Below are 19570 nucleotides of genomic sequence, written 5' to 3'. Positions count from 1 at the left end.
CCTTAAGTGCAAACTGATAATTATACAACTAAATTGTGTACCTCTAGCTGAGTGGACCTCAAAGTGGCCAGTGAGTGGAAGTACAAGGTGGGTGTTTCTAATAAAGTGGCCAGTGAGTGGAAGTACAAGGTGGGTGTTTCTAATAAAGTGGCCAGTGAGTGGAAGTACAAGGTGAGTGTTTCTAATAAAGTGACCACTGAGTGGAAGTACAGGGTGGGTGTTTCTAATAAAGTGACCAGTGAGTGGAGGTGCAAGTTACTTGTGAGGCATAGCATAGATGACCAGCATGCACCTGTAAACGTGTGAACATATAAATATTAATATATGAACATGAGTAGAGCTGAGTAAATACCTCGTAATAGTCATTGTACAATTGTGAGTTTAAGTCATTTTGCATGTGGCCACATTTACAGCCTGAACACATAACAGCTGATTAGACAGTTTTCAGACACTTCATAAGAAAATAGTATTTGTTCATGAACATAAGAGCACGTGGGGTTTGTGTTGATCAGGTACCAATGTTAGCGCTCGCAGTAGAGCTACGACAGAACCTGCGGTTGCACACCGCTTGTCCAATCACCGAGGAGAAGCGGAGTGTTGTGGCCCATGTGACCGATGGCCGCCCGGCTGCCTGTGTTCGTGTGTCTCTGACTGAACTCGAGCATTCGGCTGAAACATGAAGCGCCTCCTCAGCCTCGGCGCCGCCGTGCGCCGCCTCAGCGCGCGTTCCTGTCACCGGAGCGTGTGGGCCAGTCACGGGGCAGAGAGGAGGGCTGCGGTGGATTTAGGAGGGAGGTAAGGAAACAGAGTCCCAGACTGCTGGATATGGTGCGCACGCTTTAAGACACCTTTATTACAGGAATTGTGTCGTGCAGGGAGCAAGTCTTTACATCATCACTTACATACTGTACAATCTGTATATGGAAACTTTTATTTTGGGACCTATGAAGTGCAGTAATTGTATTTTAAATCTTCTGTTTTGTGCTGTATGTAGTGAACTGTGTGTGTGTGTGTGTGTGTGTGTATATAGGGAGTAGAAGGCTTCATTTGAAGATCTGTGTTGTGGACTGTTTGAATGTAGAGCCCTCTGTTGGGTATTATACCATGTAGAGAGTAGAGGTCATCTTATTTCCTGACCTGTGTTGTGCACATTTTGGATGAATTCTTTATTTTACCATCTAGGGAATGCACCACATAGAGAGCAAACCTCTTCTCCAAGCACGATTTATTGAGTCGTGCAGTAATGACTTCTAATCTAATGTTTATCTGGATTGGCGCTATGAAGAAATCTATTTCTGAATGTTTGCAGATGCGGTAAAATGAATAAAAAGCTGCTACTGTAGTGCAGAGCCCACTGTCACCTAAAATTTCCCCTCTTCCAGAACGCAGTCTACACATCATCCACTGTCAGTGCAAACATCTGCCGATGCCAGTGTGGTTCTGATATTATTGTGCATCCCTGTTTGTTTTGTGATTTAATGCCCGTTATAGATCTATGTAGTGCTGTGTAGACTTTCTGAATGTAGAACCATTTATTTTATCACCTAGGTAGTGCACTATACATTAGGGGACTTTGTGTTTGGTGAATAATGTTGCACTATTTGGATGTACAAGCCTTTATTTTGAAATGCACTGTTTACCTATAGAAGTCATTTTATGTAGTGACCAGAGACCACTCTGTATACTCTATGTCCAAACAGCTTTAAGATGCACCCATTGCTGACACAGGCAATCAGCTGCCCACACCTAGTTTGTATAATCTCCATAGACAAGTGTTGACCAATAGAGTGGGACAGTCTAAAGCGGCCACACATGAGTTTAAAGTCACCATGCCCAGTGCCGAGCGTCAACCAGCATGCATTACCTAGCTAAAATATTGCTGTACACATGATATCACTTTCTTATGCTTTTCTTTGCTTTTTCCCAAGAAAACTGGAAATATCGACAGGGAAGCTCGCCAGATTTGCAGATGGATGTTCTGTTGTACAGGTAGGATTGTTTTCAAACATTATTTTAAGACTTTGGTTGGGACTTTTCTTGAGCATACTGTGGAAATTGTCAGTACTTAAGGAATTTCCATTCCAAAGAAGGAAGCACAATTAGCCAGTTTAATTGGAGTAAATGTACCACGGTGTGTGAAACATTTGACAAACATAATTACAGTCTTTGATGTATTTTCCATGTGTGGCTCTTTTTTGTTGTTTACAACTTCTCAAGCTTTAGAAAAACAAAATATTGTGAAACCTGTCATGATCTTGTCTTGGAGTCCCATATGATATTTTTGCCATCATCACCCACCGATATTTAACCATGTACATTATGAAGGAAAGTAAAGGATATTCATGAATGTGGCTTTTGATGCATTTTGAAAATATACCCTCCAAATAAAGTTTGCCACACCCCTTTCACCAATTGACTGTGCGATTAATAGCACAGTAGCGTTTAGTGTATGTAAGTGTCTCCCACATTACATCTGTGCTCACATGCTGTGCCTGTTGAATCGTAATTTCTAGCTTGGAGAGACCTCAGTGATGGTCACAGCTGTCAGCAAGACAAAACCATCGCCGTCCCATTTCATGCCCCTCGTGGTAAGTTATTACTGCTATCACTCTCTTGCTGGTGTACAGCAGTTTGAGCTCTTTAAGTCATTTAAGCAGATTTGCAAAATGCAAAAGATCCAAACTTTGCAAATGTAATGCTATTTATATTGGTTTTATATTGTTATTTATGTTGTTTTTTATAATATGCAATTACATTATAATTGTAGCATGCTGCTTAAATTGCAGTTACATTTTATTTACTTTTTTGGAACAACATGTTCTGGTCCACACTTACAGCTTACTTTCATGTCAAAATCTTACATTATTAAGCTTAATATACAGTATCTTATAGTTTACTGTACAGTTATGACACAGCATTTATCTGCTCTCTCGAAAACAGGTCGATTACAGGCAGAAAGCAGCAGCTGCTGGAAGAATCCCCACCAACTACTTGAGGAGAGAGATTGGCACAACTGACTTAGAGATTTTAACCAGCAGACTCATCGGTCAGAGGCGCTAATAATACTGCATCAGGAAAATAAAGCATCTTATTTTTAAGTAGACCAAGTATTTAAGGTTGACCGGTGAAAGTTATATGAAAGCTACAGTGTGAGTCCGAATGCCTGAGACTACACTGTGAATGCCTGAGACTACAAATCTGGGATTTTTAATTTTTTATTTATTTTTTTTGAGGGTTTTAGAACATTGAAAAATATAGAGCAAAGAAACTTGTTATGACAAGTAAAATACAGAAGAAATATTCAAGATTCTGCCCTAATTCTGGGCCTGTTTATGACCATGTAAAGGCCTACAAGAAGGACTTTGAGTCTTGTCTATTTTATTAAGTAGAGATCAGTGACTCTTAGATGGATTTGATTAAGTCCATGCAAAACAGTGCATATACCAAATAATAAAAAAAATGTGAAATTCCCGAAATTCAAATATTTCAGTGATTCTTCCTGCCACTCAAATTGCTATATCAATAATTTGTAATAGAAAATCTTTTCATTCTTATTTTATGAATGGACAATAAAGCGGTTTTTGGACGCCAGTGTTATTCCAGTCATTCTAATTGTCCATTTGGCACTTAAATAAAAGGATACGTATGTACAGTTAGACTGCTTGTCTCATTGTGTGTGTGTGTGTGTGTGTGTGTGTGTGTGTGTGTGTGTATGCCCTCAGATCGTTCCCTTAGACCCCTCTTTCCTGCTGGTTATTTCTATGACACACAGGTATTATACTCTCACATTAAGCTTTAACACCAGCCAAATACATCTGAGCCTTAATGTGACAGCATGATTTTAACTGTCCTCTCAATTTGTCTTAAAGGTTCTATGCAACATATTAGCTGTTGATGGTGTGAATGATCCAGATGTGCTTTCAATCAATGCAGGTATGGAAGCTCCTGCTATATTTCTTTGTTTTCTGAATGTCTTTGTGGCTCAATATTACCTTTCCAGTTTTATTGAGGATGTCTGTCATTTCCTTTTCATTCTATTATAGCATCTGCTGCACTCGCCCTCTCTGACATTCCCTGGAATGGACCAGTTGGTAAGTTGAGTTTTCTCTGCTTAACTGTAGAATTCTAGCGTCGTACTTTGCTGATATTACATAACTGTTTATATGTAATTACCATATTATACAGTTACAGTAGTTACGTAGTGAATTCCACGTTTATATTCTGTAGTCAGGTTTGAGTGTGCATGCCTGACCTTTTCTGTTTGTTTTTCAATGTCAAAAAAGTTTATTACTTTCTATAATGACTTTTCACCAAATTCAGATTGAAATAATAAATACGTTTCCTTAAAAACACAAAGAGGTATTGATTGAAAATGTAGAATTCACATTTTTTTACACGGTATTTTTTCCAACAGGCTGCAGGTAAGAATTAAAGAAAACTTACAGAGCTAGAAATCTTTATTTTAGAGAAATAATGTACAACAGAAGTTTGAGAAATCAAGCACATAGGCTTGCAATCTCCACAGACAAACATCGGCAGTAGAGTGGGCCGTACTGAAGAGCTCAGTGACTAGGCGTGGCACTGCCATAGGATGCCACAAGTCAGTTTGTGAAACGTCTGCCATAGTCAACTGTAAGTGCTGCTGTTGTGGAATGGAAGCGTCTATGACCCACGTCAGGCTCTAGTCCTTGCAGACCAAAACACTGTGTACTTGGGCTGCAGCTACAACTACAGCATCCAATTTTCGATGATTATGTTCTTCCATCTGTGTAGCCGCAGTTTGAGAAAGGCTCTTTCGTGTTCCGGCATGACTGTGCCTCTGTGCACAAAGTAAGATCCATAAAGGCATGATTTTGCGAGTTTGGTGTGGAGGGGCTACATTGGGCTGTAAAAAAGCCCCGACTTCAACCCCACTGCACACCTTGGGGGATGAATTGGAACAATGCTCTTTTGACTGAATGGGAACAAATTCCTGCATATATAAAATGTATGTATGTATGTATGTATGTATGTATGTAGTTGTCATAGCAGGGACAACACAATATTAATGCTCAGGTTTTAGGAATGGGATATCCAGCCATATAGGTGTGATGATCAGGTGTCCAGTACTTGGGGCCATATAGTGTATGTTTTTTTTTTTTCATGCTGTTGTTCTTTCTGTGCAGGTGCTGTACGCGTTGGGCTTGTAGATGGAGAGTTTATCGTGAATCCCACCCGGAAAGAAATGAGCTCTAGCACGCTGAATCTGGTGGTAACAGGAGCTCCTTCCAGCCAAGTGGGTGAGTGTGACCCTGCGGTTCCTGACCACTAATGAGTGCTACGGAATCTGATTGGTGCCTAAATTTGTACCTCACCCGCTGTACAAATGCTTTTCTCTGCTTTGCGCTTGATCTCTGTTCACTTAAGACTAAAACACTCAGCAGTGTATCACGTGCTTTATGAATCAGTCGTAGTGTATTCAGTGCTTTTGCACAGACCAAATCCAAAATGATCCCTGTACACATTCTGTTGTAGTATATTTAGTGTTATAATTCCTTTTTTTTCATGATGTTAGTCTTTTATTGTTTGTGTTTGTATTAGCTCTGTCACAGTTGCTTATTTTTAATCAATTATTCGATTTTGAAAAATGAATGAATTAAAACTAACATTCGAAAAGAATCAGCTCAGCAGTTCCGCTGGAGTTTGAATAATAAACATAGAATCCACAGGTTATTATATATGTTTAGCATCCTTAAGGAGGAGCTATTAGATTTCAGGTCACTGAAAGAGAGGAAACCCACTTCAGCAGGTCTCTTGATGTTTGAAGTTACATGAAGTATGAAGTAAACTTAAATGTCTGCTGTTGCGCATTGTGTGTTCATAAACTGCAAAGATTTGTTCAATCAAAACTAGGCTTCACAACTCAGTAGCAAACAGGCTACTCCATTGTTATTCCATTAGGCTTTACCGCTTTCCAAAACTGCGGCGTACTAAATAAAGAAATGTATTCTGTGTATCTTCTTCAGTGACGTACTCTGGCTTCTTTATAAGGCCACACAAAGTAGTTTGTTGTTCACTTAAATGCATTTTTATGGTTTAGATTTAAAAAATAACCATAATGTCTTAATTAATCATTGATTAATTGCTCAAATAATTATCTAAAAAAAACACTAGGTTCCTCGATTATTCATTTAATCAGTAGTGATGTCAAGTCTGCTTTTTTTTAAATGCTTGCATGCTTTGTTACTTATTTGTGAAGTGACCTTGAGTCCAAGAAAACCTCTAGTCAAACTTAAAATAAATTCAAACCTTATATTATCAACCATGAGTAATAATTATAATGTGTTATTGTTTTTATTATTAATGTTATTGTTACTATTACTGTAGTTGCTATTGTCTGAGCTCCACGTATTAATTGGTCATTTACTTCACTGCAGGCATCATACCGTCTGACACTCTTTGTTTTATCTGCATCAGTGATGATGGAGGCTGCTGCAGAGAACGTGTTGCAGCAGGACTTCTGCCATGCAGTTAAAGTGGGAGTGAAACACACACAGCAGATCATTCACGCCATACAGCAGCTGGCCAGAGAGCAGAAAGTGGTCAAGCGCACGCCCTCCAAACTTTTCAGCGCCCCTGTGGAGATGGTGGAATATGCTCGACAGTAAGAAATTCCAGTATTTAAAACCACACAATGCCTGAAAACCTGACATCTGTTACAAGGCTGTGCTCCCGTAGTGCCTTTACCAGAGGCCCCCTCAGTGACTCATCAATATCAACTATCAGCTTCATTTTCAGTCATTTCTCTCTTTCTCCAGATGCACTCAATCATCCAAGACATGTTTGGTGCTGCTTTGTTAGTTTTGGTCAGCAGCTACAAGGGCAGTAGAGCTAACAAGCAGTAAAAGCTTTTACCTTATGTAAAATTGGATAGACATTATCACAGCAGCCATCGTGAAGCGTTGACTTTTTATAGAAAACCGTGTTGTACAGCGTCAGAAACCCCATAATCAAGTCTGCCTGAGGTTAGTTTGTGATTTAGGAATCTGAGCTTCCGTTACTTTATAGCTGCATTAGTCTCAAAGCTCCAGAGCAAAACTAAAGACAAAAACAAAAAAAGCAAAATATCAAACATGTTTTGGTTCATTAACCCTTAAAATGGCCAGGGCTAATCAGCAGACCCGAAGTTTTATTATTATTAACTATTCTTTTAAGCTCTGTGGTTAAGTTAGTTAACTCACTGTCATGCGGTGGCGTCTGAAAGTCTGAAAGCGCTAGTGAAAGTGATTTTTTGTCAGTGGCTGTGATCTGTGACACAAATTTGCTTAAAATTGAATAAAGACCTCAAAATAGGCCCAGATTGTGTTTGTTTATTTATGTCATGACAGCTTCTAAAATGTTTTTAAAGAAAACAAAAAAAATCACAAAGTGGCTTCGGATGTCTTAAAAGGGGAATTTCTTTTTTTTTTAAGAAATAAGTTTCGTGATTGAGCTGTAAACAGAGATTCCGAGTGGGTTGATGTGAAGTGCTTCACTGTAGAGAAACTGATTGAGTTGGAAGTGTTCACAGTGGTGATGATAGGAACCAGACGTCCACCTCTACAAGTTCCCTCACAGAGAGTTTTTATAAGTAATGTTTATGAATATGCTGCCTGTTGCCTGAGTTGCCTATTGTGCATTGTTTTTCAATAGTTTTGTAGTTTAGAGAAAAATATATCTACAAGTACCAGGACAACATAGACGAACACACCACCCCCACATGAGTGTCACTGCAGTGCTGAGAATTATTCACCACCCAGATAATACCTGATCTGTGGTGGTCCTGTGGGGTCCGGTCCACATCTCTCAAACACAGTGTAAAGCGGGTTAACAAAGTATGCAGAGAAACAGTTTGTAATTGTAGAACTACAGTGTACATCTATATGGTGAATAGACCTGATTAAAAAAAAAATGATGTTGCCTAATTAAAGGCGCTGAATATGTACCCTTGAGGGTTCCACCCCAGTGACTGCTCAGTGACGGCCTCAGTGAGAGTTTAGTCTTATTTAGTACTGTACTGCATTTAAAGACTTACCACTTATTTTACTGTTGTCTAGGTCAGTGGGTACAGACATCAAATTACTCTGAATGACTATCTCAGTGACTTTCTTCTCAAAGGGGAATTATGAGTAATTATGTCCATAATTACTAATATGTTGTTGTTGTAAACTTTTTAAAATTGTTTACTTCATGTTTGCAGACTGGCCACTGAAAAGATCTATGCCGTCTTTACAGACTTTTCACACGACAAGGTAATTCCAGCACATGCTGTTCTCTCCCTGGCCCATTGCTAAGCAACATGCATGTGATCGCATATATTTGATTCTTCAGGTTTCCAGAGATGAAGCTGTAAACAAAATACGACTTGACACAGAGGAGAAAATGAAAGGTACTGTTATTTATTTCATTATTAGGTACTGTCACTTATTTCATTGTTTAAAAATAGTTTTCTTTGTTGTTCCCACTTTAGTTAAAGACAGTACCCAGTGTCTGTTAAGATAATGTACCTGTGAAGTTGTAATTTACTGTTATTTACTGTTAGTTGTAATGCCTGTTATTTAACCGTTCATTTATAGAAAAGTTTCCTCAAGCAGAACAATTTGAAGTGATTGAGGCCTTCGATGTGGTGTTGAAAGAGGTTTTCCGTAATTTAGTTCTTAATGAATACAGAAGGTGAGATATTTCACACATCGGATCTTGAGTCTCTCTGGCTGTTTACGCTTAACCACTTCACGCATCGCAAATCCAGAAAATGTCCAGGGAAGATTTATCGACATTCCATTCATACTTGCTGATCAGCCTGAGAGACGTGACGTGACTAAGCGTAAGCTGGCCGTGTGGAGCTGCGCTCATTGCTGTCCAAAAAATGATTGAACACATCAGCGTTTTGTTAAACTTTAATCATTAATGGACAAATTGAAATGCTCCATAATCACTTAGTATAAAATGCCTCTGCATTAACTTACATTAAAAGGTAAACAAGGCTTCTCCTGTTACTCTTGTAACCTGCTAAATTACCATTTTGGAGATACTTGGTTGTTTTTTGGACAGTAACAATATAAACAATTGTCTTGTTTTCTATACACTTGTAACTTGCATGCTGTCTTGACCACAGATTTTAAAGGGGACCTATTATATTCTTCTGGTTTTTCCGGTACCTTTAATGTGTTATACAGCTTTTTATGCATGAAAACATTCTGCAAAGTTACAAAGCTCAAAGTACATGCCAGAGCAATCAGAACCTAGAAAGTGAGCATAATAGGTCCCCTTTAAGATTGTAGTGATTGTCTATGAGTACAGTTTCAGGCTTCTTTGGGGATCGTTTGGGGGCTAATATCAGTGATTTTTATGGATAATGTGGTAGATCTTTTCTTTGTGCTTTTTGAGCTCGCCTCTTGATCTCATTTTGTTTTGTTGTGTAAGGTGTGATGGACGAGACCTGACGTCTTTAAGAGATATTTCATGTGAAGTGGACTTGTTTAAGCCGCTGCATGGATCCGCTCTTTTTCAGAGGGGACAAACACAGGTGAGAGGGGGGGCTTCAAGCAAATATGTAATACTGTTCAGAAGTGTTACATTTCGCTGGGCATAAAATGTGATTTACTTGATTAAAAATGTTTATGATTAAAATGACTCCGTATAATTATTCCAGTTATCATAGGCATAGGTTTGGAAGAGATAGGGGTGAACTGGTTGGCTGTTCAGTTTACATACATATTTTAAATCATTTCGCTTTTAAGTAACTATCAAACAGAGAGCATCTGATTTAAATCCAGATTTCAGATCGTGCTGTTATGGCCCTGCAGACAGACCTATGGGAACTGCAGTCCATAAAGTCAGCATCTTTCATGCTCCTCTGCTGTAGCGGATTAAGCAGCTCCACTTTTCTAATGCTCAAGGTGCTCACAAGGTGTATCAAGGTGTAGCAACTTAAAAGTGAGGGAAATTAAGCAGGCTAACTTTGATGATGTCAGATACTGCCAGGTGTGCATCTGTGTCTATGTGACACTTATGTATGTCTGGCAGCTGGGTTGCCAAGTGCACACTTTTGGACCAGAGAGTCTGGTTTCAAGTTCTGCTGTCCAGTGCGGTTGATATTGCTGACTGGATGTTAAAATGTTAGGTTGGCCTCACTCTAAATTCGTTTGATTTGTTTAAGTAGACAAAGTGCGGTTCTAGCCCTGTCATTGCACTTCTGTGTAACAGCTACACTTATCAGTGTGTAGATTATAGACAGATCAGAGATCTGTGTGTGTACGCTGTACTGAAGAAAATAAAGCCCGATTTTAGTGTTATTTTGAGTGAGTGAGTGAGTGAATGATTGGTGGAATAAGATAAGAAAGTACACCTAAACAATAACAAGATTGTTACATAGTAACAACAGTTTCAAAATGATTAAGCTGACACACTGGCAGACGTAAAATCACAGTGGAATGCATTAATGTTTGAGTTTCTTCTGTGTTTTTCAGAGCACATAAACATGTATTGCTTTAATTTACTTCATGTAAAACTAATAAATGAGTACTTTTACAGGTGCTTTGTACTGTGACGTTTGATTCCATAGAGTCCAGTGTAAAACCAGACCTCATAACCACAGCTCTAAGGTAAAGCAGCCTTTTTTTCTTTCTAGTTATCTTGGATCTGTGTTGTAAGCCATTTTTACTGATACCACAGACCGAGGCTCAGTGAAATGGAAAAAATATCTGTTAAGATGAAACGATCTATTGTGTCATGATTTCACCGCCATTCAGTTCATATTGTACGTTTATGTTCTATTGTATGCCAAAGATGATTAATTAAAATAATTATAATAAATTAAGTGACTTAGTTGTGTTTTACTCCACTTAGAGCTGTTAAAACAGAGTTCCCTAGTGAGGTTACCGGTTGTAGCGACTACCGCTTTTCGTTTTAAAACTTACCGCTGAAGAAATTGCGCTGCTCAGTTTTCCTTTTCCTTGTTTTCCTCTTTAATAGCGGGATCAAAGACAAGAATTTTATGCTTCACTATGAGGTGAGTATTGAGATTTTTTCCAGTACTCAGCTTAGGCTTTTTCGAATCCTCCTCGAATCCTCTATTTCATTTCTTTTAGAAGTGCAGCGATGCATTTACTGTGCCATGTTTCTGCTCTCTCTCAGTTTCCCCCCTATGCAACCAATGAGACTGGGAAGATGGGTGGGTTGAACAGAAGAGAGCTTGGCCATGGTGAGTGAGACTGGTTTATTAAGCCCTATTGGAACTGGTGGAGTAGTGTTACCCGGGGATCTTCTTTTCATTGATTTTAATCCAGTACCTTTAAGTTTGGACTATCAAATCGGCCCGTTAAATCCTGCGCAGATGACCTCCTTTCATAAAACTCATCCAGCTCTAATATTAGTGGTATGGTAAATTTAGTGATGTGATGCTTATCACTATCCAGTTTTCTAGTGTCAATGTGTTAAACAGTCCTCTAACATCTGTGCTTTTGTGTGATTAGGGGCCCTGGCTGAAAAAGCTTTGCGACCGGTCATTCCTAAAGACTTTCCCTTCACAATACGAGTGACCTCAGAGGTGCTGGAGTCCAATGGTGTGTCTTGTGGTGGAAAACCATTCATGCTTATGATTAGAATAAGTTTAGTGTTCAGCTCTGTGATACTTTTTGGCATGTTTTTTTTTCTCATTTCCAAAACATCTTTTGCCTGTTAAACGCAGCTCTGTGTCTTGTGACTAATTGGTGTTTCATTCTGTAGGGTCATCATCCATGGCGTCAGCATGTGGGGGCAGCCTGGCTCTAATGGATGCAGGTATGAGCTAAGGGGACCCCAATTTGAGCCCCTCAGAAAATAAATAGCTGATGTTCAGCATCAAAATAAGCCACAGGTCAGCTGGTTCACTTAGCTATGTGGACAAATCCATGTGTGTTTGCGCTATTAGACACCCAATAGAAAACCACCTGCCTACTGAAATGAAGAAATCAGAAATTCTACCTTTGCCAAACGCAATCACAATGCAGCTTCACTGGGCTTGGAGGAACTGTTGCATTTTGGATTTAGCCGTGCTCTTGTATTGTTTTTTTGCCCAGTAGTGAGTGTTTTGTAAGTTGCCATGATTTCAAATACGGCACACCCACAGTTTGCTGTTACAATCACACTAGCAGCCTGAGCTCAAGCGTGTAATCATTGTGTTAACCACAGCCTCAGTGTGACTCTGGCACACACAAGTCTTAAAGGGAAATTCCACCAGTTCCATCAGTCAAACTTTGGTTCCATGTGAAATGGTTCACTGTAGAGAAACTGTGACTTGGATTTCTTTATGGTGATACGAACCAGGGAATGTGATATCGACAACACCAGTATAGACATTAAGATTAAGTGACGCTTATTAGTCCCACTATGGGGAAATTTCACATCCGCATTTAACCCATCCATGAAGTGAAACACCACATACACTCTAGTGAGCACACACACACTAGGGGGCAGTGAGCACACTTGCCTGGAGCGGTGGGCAGCCCAATCCGCGGTACCCGGGGAGCAGTTGGGGGTTAGGTGTCTTGCTCAAGGACACCTCAGTCATGTGCTGTCGGCTCTGGGGATCGAACCGGCGACCTTCCGTTCACGAGGCTGGATCCCTGACCTCCAGCCCACGACTTTCCCCTAAATTCAATTGACATTGACATTGAATTTACTATCCAAAACGTATGAACCTAATGTGTCTTCTGTGAAATGCTGACAATGGTAAAATAGTGGTAAACCTGAAAAGCAGATTTTCTCTGGGGGCTTTTACAACATCCCACATGTATCTCTCCACCAGGACGGGTCTTAAAACATAATGTTAAACAGTGTGCCGTATATATAAGCATTTTGTGTACTAGCTTTCTGTGAGGGGGCTTTTAGAGGCATTCATCTCTTCAGCCGTCTGGTTCCTATCACCACCACTCTTAACAATTCTGAGTTGATAAGCCTCTTTAAAATGGAGCATTTCATGTCCACTCTGAATGACTTTGTTTACATCTTAATGGTTTCATTTTGCATAAACAAATACAAACAAATTGTGTTCCCCTTCCAGTTTAATTGTTTAAATGCAGGTGCAGGTTTTTCTGATTCCGTTTCCATCATATCAACCACCAGCTTTGTTTCTTCAGGTGTCCCGATATCTTCAGCAGTGGCTGGTGTTGCTATTGGTCTGATATCCAAGCCTAATCCTGAGAAAGCATCTGAAATCCAGGACTATCGATTGTTAACTGACATTTTGGTAAATGTTCTTACTATCCTGTCTGACACAAACATGACAGTGTTTCATTCCATAGCCTTTCATTCATGTTTAAATTGCTCCCAGTACTTGAACTGTGTCTGTATTGCTTTCCTATGGTTAATTACATTTGTGTCTGGGACTTGTAGGGAATTGAGGATTACAACGGAGACATGGACTTTAAAATGGCAGGAACAAGCAAGGGCATCACAGCTTTACAGGTAATATGGAGCATCTCACTGTCGTGGGTGAAGGTTTGAACGCCCCTGGTCAGACGGCATGTTATGTTCATTTCATATGTGCACAAAGAGCACAGTTACTGGTTGTTTACTGAACATAATAAAATATAAAATGTGTCCTGTGTAAATGTTACACCACTTTTAATGTTTTATTTTTACTTCTAGTATGTTAAGTGGAGAGATTGTGCACTAAAATTGGCAGAATAATGCCGTATTTGAGTGTGTTCTCTGTAGAGGATGTGTTATCAAGAATACATGATCATTTGGCTACAGTAGGGGCATGCAAACTTTTGCATACAGGTGGAGGTGCTTGCTTTGAGCACCTTAGCATGATTTCGGTTATTTTTTATATGTATTGTTTTCTTTGTTTTAGGCTGATATCAAGATACCAGGCCTTCCTCTAAAGATTGTAATGGAAGCTATACAGCAGGCAACAGGTACTAAGCGATCAGTGCAAATCACGCTGCCCTTTTTTTATAGCTTTTTTTGAGTTTTTGTATGAGAAATACACATTTCACTGCTTATGCTTTCTTTTAGTGGCCAAGAAGGAAATTTTGGGCATTATGAATAAAACCATTTCTAAGCCAAGAGCCTCCCGGAAGGAGAACGGCCCACTTGTTGGTATGATAGTTGTGTTGTGGATGTTTTGGTTCTTAGTTTTGTTTTCAGTGTTTTCCTCTAACAGTGTAAAATCATTTTCTCAAAAGAAAACGTCCGCGTGCCCATGTCTAGAAGAGCTCGCTTTGTGGGTCCAGGGGGGTATAATCTCCGCCGATTACAAGCCCAAACAGGTGAGATTTAGCTTCACGTTTTCAGAGTTTTGAAGGAAATTACATTGGTGATATGACATTTGGAGTATATGACATCCCTTTTTTTGAAGTCAGTTTGAGTGAGAGATAATTGTCAATATCAGTAAGGGTCTCTAATCTGCTGAGCGTTTTCTCTTGATGATAGGTGGTCCGAGGTGAAACGTGATATTAGTGCGTGATCACTATATTTTGAGAAAGCGCATAAGAAAAAGATGGTGGTGATGATAAATGTGCATTGTAAACATTTTTGCAGTTCAAAAAAGCTGCAGTACCACCACAGCCCACTGGGGGGCCACAGCCCAAACCACACTGATCTAGTGGTCTTAACTACAACACTACATGGAGGTGCCAACTTCATAATGTACTGATTACTTCTTTCTACACAGGTGTAACAATAAGTCAAGTGGACGAGGAGACCTTCTCGATTTTCGCTCCAACTCCCAGCGCCATGAATGAAGCCCAGGAGTTCGTCACTGAAATCTGCAAAGATGATGTAACACCTCCTCTAATACTTTAATGCATTATCTAAGCAGATTTGGCCGTTTTAATTATAACTCAAACAGATTAAAATACACTGATTACAAGTCTTCCCATTCTCCTACAGCAAGAACAGCAGCTCGAATTCGGTGCTGTGTACACAGCGACCATTACAGAAATAAGGTACCATCTGGTTGTTCATATGATTTTGAGTTTTTTTTTTTTTCATTATTAATATTGAATAGCCGTGCAGATGATTGTCACTCTTTATTTTCTTGTGTACAGGGACGTTGGTGTCATGGTCAAGCTGTATCCCAACATGACTCCTGTGCTGCTTCACAACTCGCAGCTGGATCATAAACGAGTACGACTTCCTAACAAAAAACTTTGCTCATTGGGACATTAGGCTGAACCATCATTGCTGCCGGGACAAAATTTCTATCTCCAGTTTTTATATATTAATGTATTTTTAGTGCTTTTACATCATTTCAGATTTCATAATGAATGGAACAATACAAATAATTAAAAACTATTGGAGATCCATTTTGGAGATACAAAGTTTTGTTCCAGCAGTGATGATATGTTGACGTACAGTCATAGGCAGAAGTTTGTTGATTTTCTAAGTGAAAATAAGTTGCTGTGTATTCACTGAATTTAACATATATGGGGGGAAAAAGAAACATGAAATATAAAAGTTAAAGTTAGGACACGTTTTATATTGCATGTTATATTTTTCCCAGTATATCAAACTCAGCGAATAAATGGAAGCTATGCACCACATTTTGCTCAAAAGCATAACGTGTGATCAGAAAGCAGATGCTCATGGTTAGAAAACGCAACTGAAGCTTTACTTGTAGAATCAGGGATGTATAGAGCAGTCAGATTACAGGCAGGGCTCAGTTCCAGTAAACACAGCAGAGACAGAATGACGACCATAACAAACAAGGGCAAATCCACAAAAGTCCACAAAACAAGCCATGGGTCAAAACCATGAATCCAACAAACCAGGCAGAACCACAAATCGTTCCGGAGTCATTTACATTTACGTTTATGGCATTTTGCTGACGCTCTTATCCAGAGCGACTTACAACTTGATCATTTTACACAGGGGGGGCCAAGGTGGTGTTAGGAGTCTTGCCCAAGGACCCTTATTGGTGTAGTGTAGGGTGTTTACCCAGTGTAGAAGGCAAAGGTGTTACCACTACACTAACCAACCACCCCAAAGTCATGTGACTTTGCTGAGGAGTCTGGTTAATGGAGTTGGAGTCTGATTGTAAGAGTGAGGGAAATAGCTCCGCCTCTCGACTCCCCAGTGGATTCTGGGGAATGCAGTTCTTGTCCGTCTGAGTAAAGTGTCATATTTAAGTGTGTGCTCTGTAGAGGGTGTGTAAACTTTTGCGAACGGCTGTGAACATACAGCTAGTCAGTGCATTTGTTTTTTTGAGTGGTTCAGCTGAGATGTGTTTATAAGTCTTAGGGAGGATTGATGAGAGTAGAACTGCTGCCTTATTCTTCCTCGCTTTGTTCAAACAGATCAAGCACCCCACTGCTCTCGGACTCGAGGTTGGGCAGCAGATCCAGGTACGCGCTTTACATTTGAATGTTTTAACTGTGGCACAAATGATAATGTTCTTACAAACAGAATTGACTGTCTGTTGTAGAATATTACTGGAACAGTGAGCCGTTTGCTCCAGTAATACTAACAATAATGAGACATTTGAAATGGCAAGAATAGATATGATGCTTAATGGTCAAACTGCCCTGTGTATCTGAATCCTGTTTGCCTCGTTGTTTCTGTCCATTGAAACAGTTTTTTAGCAGAAGAAAAACAGATTTATATGGTTTCCTTCTTACCCGAGATGTAGATTGGACGTTTCGTTCATATGGAACCATGACAACTTAAACACCTCTTTGAAGGTTTAAATTGTTAGTTGCATGGTTCTTCTCTAAGATGGAGAAACTACAGTATATGGTTCTTTAACGAACCTATCAAAATAGTTTTATATATGTGTGTGTGTGTGTATATATATATATATATATATATATATATATATATATATATATATATACAAAATGTACTTTATGTACACCTTGCCAGTAAAAGTTTGGACCCCCTTTTGCCTTCAGAACTGCCTTAATTCTTCATGTCACACTTTCAACAAGGTGTTGGAAACGTTCCTCAGAGAGTTTGGTTGGTTATTTGAGTTACTGCTGCCTTTCTATCATCTGGAACCAGTCTGCCCATTCTCCTCTGACCTCTCATCAACAAGGCATTTTCGTCCACACAACTGACCGCTCACTGGATGTTTCCTCTTTTTCGGACCGTTCTCTGTAAACCCTAGAGATGGTTGTGTGTGAAAATCCCAGTAGATCAGCAGTTTCTGAAATACACAGACCAGCCCGTCTGGCACCAACAACCACGCCACGTTCAAAGTCCCTTAAATCCCCTTTCTTCCCCGTTCTGATGCTCGGTCTGCACTTCAGCAAGTCGTCTTGACCACCTCTACATGCCTAAATGCACTGAGCTGCAGCCGTGTGATTGGCTGATGAGCTCTTTGTGTTAACAAGCAGCTGAACAAATAAAACTGAATAAAGTGGCCAGTGAGTGTATATACATATATGTATGTATAGGGTGAGTCAAAAGTCACAAGACACCATTTTATTATTATTTTTTATTTTATTTTATTATCGACTTTTATCTCTGGGGTCACCTCAAACAAATTGTGTATGCTGAGAAAATCCACAATAAACACCACCTTCAGCAGCGCATCGTGGAGGCTTGTGACAGCGTATAAAATAAAACAGTGTCCTGTGACTTTTGACTATAGCACCAAAAGGTTCCATTGTTACAGGTTAAAGAATCATTTTTTGATACTATACAGAGCCTTAAAGCTCTTAGGACCTCGTTGACTTAGTAGTTGCAGAGCAGCTCCTGCTTTGTACTAACAGTTTGTGGAGGCTGCTTGTATGGCACTGACACCAATACTGATCAGACTGTTAAAGTAAAAGGAGGAAAAGAGCTGATGTTCCTGCCTGAAGCAGGTATGTGACGGAGCCGAGTCAGAGGCAGTGTAGATTGGACGCATGGCGTAAATACAAGCTAATGTTGCTAGTAATAGAAGCTTAGACCCCACAGCTCAGCTGCTGCAGTTTTAAGCTGTGAGATGTACTTTTGTCTGTTTGTACAGATAACAGGTCATAGCTCATAAACAAGTCTGTTTTTTTTGCTGAACTACCACTTTAAAAGCCATTAAAAAGTGGCCTGCTAAGAGATGTTTCCCAAGCTGAATGATCATTACCTGCTTTTACAGGTGAAATATTTTGGACGCGACCCAACAGATGGCAGGATGAGGCTGTCTCGAAAAGTGCTTCAGTCTCCTGCAGCTACAGTGGTGAAGACTCTCAGTGAGAGGCAGAGTATTACTATGGGAACGCCAAACGGTCAGCCGGACGGTTCCTCCTGACCCACGGAGTGCTGAGAGGTGTTAAGTGCAAGTTGAACTGTGTATCTTTGTTTGCACTCAACAGTCTGCTTCACCCAAGTGGATCCATATTTATCAGGAGAAGAGTTTCCTCCCACTCCCCCACATTACCTTCCAGTGCTGAGTAAGTCAGTTAATGTACTATGGCACTGGGAATATGTGGTCTCATGGTTTTAAGTATATTTCCATAGTCCAGTGCAATTACTGTGATTATGTTGGAAGAATTGGAGGGGGGACGATGCTTTATGGAATTGTTTGTAAGTATTTTGTTTATATGCACTTTTTAACAAATAAAAGAAATAGCAGAAATGTGTTTGGGTTCTATGGTCAATACTGTTCTTGAAAACGTGGACCAATACAGAACTTCATTTGTATAATTAACAAAAAAAAATTCTTATAGTATTTACGAATGATCGAGAACCTATCTGAACATCGGGGGCCCTAAGCAACATCCTACTAGGGGGCCAGCTGCCTTCCCCAATCCATGCTTTGTTCATTTTAATAAGTGACAGAAAATGTAATAAATAAAAACAACCCCATTTCTAAAAACGGGCGCTGTGCAGAATGTAAATAAAAATGGAATTCAATGATGTGCAAGTCATGTAAACCATATTTTAAGGGAAAATACTACAAAGACAACATATGAAATGTTTAAACAGACATTTTATTGTTTTTTGAAAAATATATACCCATTCTTAATTTGATTTGTTCAAAGAAAGTTGGCACCGGGGCCTTTTTACCGCTGTGTTTCATCACCTCTCCTGTTAACAACACTGTAAGCGTTTGGGAACTAAGGAGACGCTGCTGTAGTTTTGAAAGTGAAATGTTTTCCTGTTCTTGTTTGATGCAGGATTTCAGCTGCTCAACAGTTCGGGGTTTCCTTTGTCCTATTTTTCATTTCATAATGCACCAAATGTTTTCAGCAGTGACAGGTTTGGACTGCAGGCAGGTCAGTTTAACACCAGGACTATTTTAATATGGAGCAGTGCTGTTGTAATGCATGCAGAATGTGGTTTGACATTGTCTTGATGAAATAATCAAGGCCTTCCCTGAAAAAGACGTCGTCTGGATGGCAGCATGTTGCCAAAACACAAATATTTCGTTCAGCATTAATGGTGCCTTCACAGATGTGCATGTCACCCAAGCCATGTGTACTAATGCCTCTCTAAACCATCATGAATACTGGCTTTAGAACTGTACACTGATAATAAGCTGAGTGGTCTTTAGCCTGGAGGACACAGCGTCCATAATTACAAAATTCAAATGTTGAATCGTTGGACCATAGGACACTTTTCCACTTCCCCTCAGTCCATCGGGCCC

At 39.7% G+C, this 19570-nt stretch overlaps 1 protein-coding gene across 1 annotated transcript; it reads left to right on the top strand.

Moving 5' to 3' along the window:
• The first annotated feature begins 580 nt into the window (after positions 1-580).
• On the top strand, positions 581-18563 carry LOC108429271 (polyribonucleotide nucleotidyltransferase 1, mitochondrial). Its single transcript, XM_017700913.2, has 28 exons — positions 581-795; positions 1929-1989; positions 2514-2588; positions 2941-3046; positions 3723-3772; positions 3870-3933; positions 4044-4091; positions 5166-5279; positions 6457-6643; positions 8219-8270; positions 8350-8407; positions 8595-8691; positions 9442-9544; positions 10552-10622; positions 10993-11029; positions 11155-11221; positions 11493-11582; positions 11746-11799; positions 13137-13246; positions 13393-13464; positions 13856-13919; positions 14020-14103; positions 14190-14273; positions 14678-14784; positions 14896-14951; positions 15054-15132; positions 16302-16349; positions 18080-18563. The coding sequence occupies exons 1-28, from the start codon at positions 677-679 to the stop codon at positions 18230-18232; spliced, it is 2310 nt and encodes a 769-aa protein (XP_017556402.1). The 5' UTR covers positions 581-676; the 3' UTR covers positions 18233-18563.
• Positions 18564-19570: the final 1007 nt, after the last annotated feature.

Source organism: Pygocentrus nattereri, chromosome 22 (assembly GCF_015220715.1).
Source record: "Pygocentrus nattereri isolate fPygNat1 chromosome 22, fPygNat1.pri, whole genome shotgun sequence".
In the NCBI taxonomy this organism is placed as follows: domain Eukaryota; kingdom Metazoa; phylum Chordata; class Actinopteri; order Characiformes; family Serrasalmidae; genus Pygocentrus; species Pygocentrus nattereri.
Note: the sequence above shows the minus strand (reverse complement) of the source record. Positions and strands in the feature narration are given on the sequence as shown.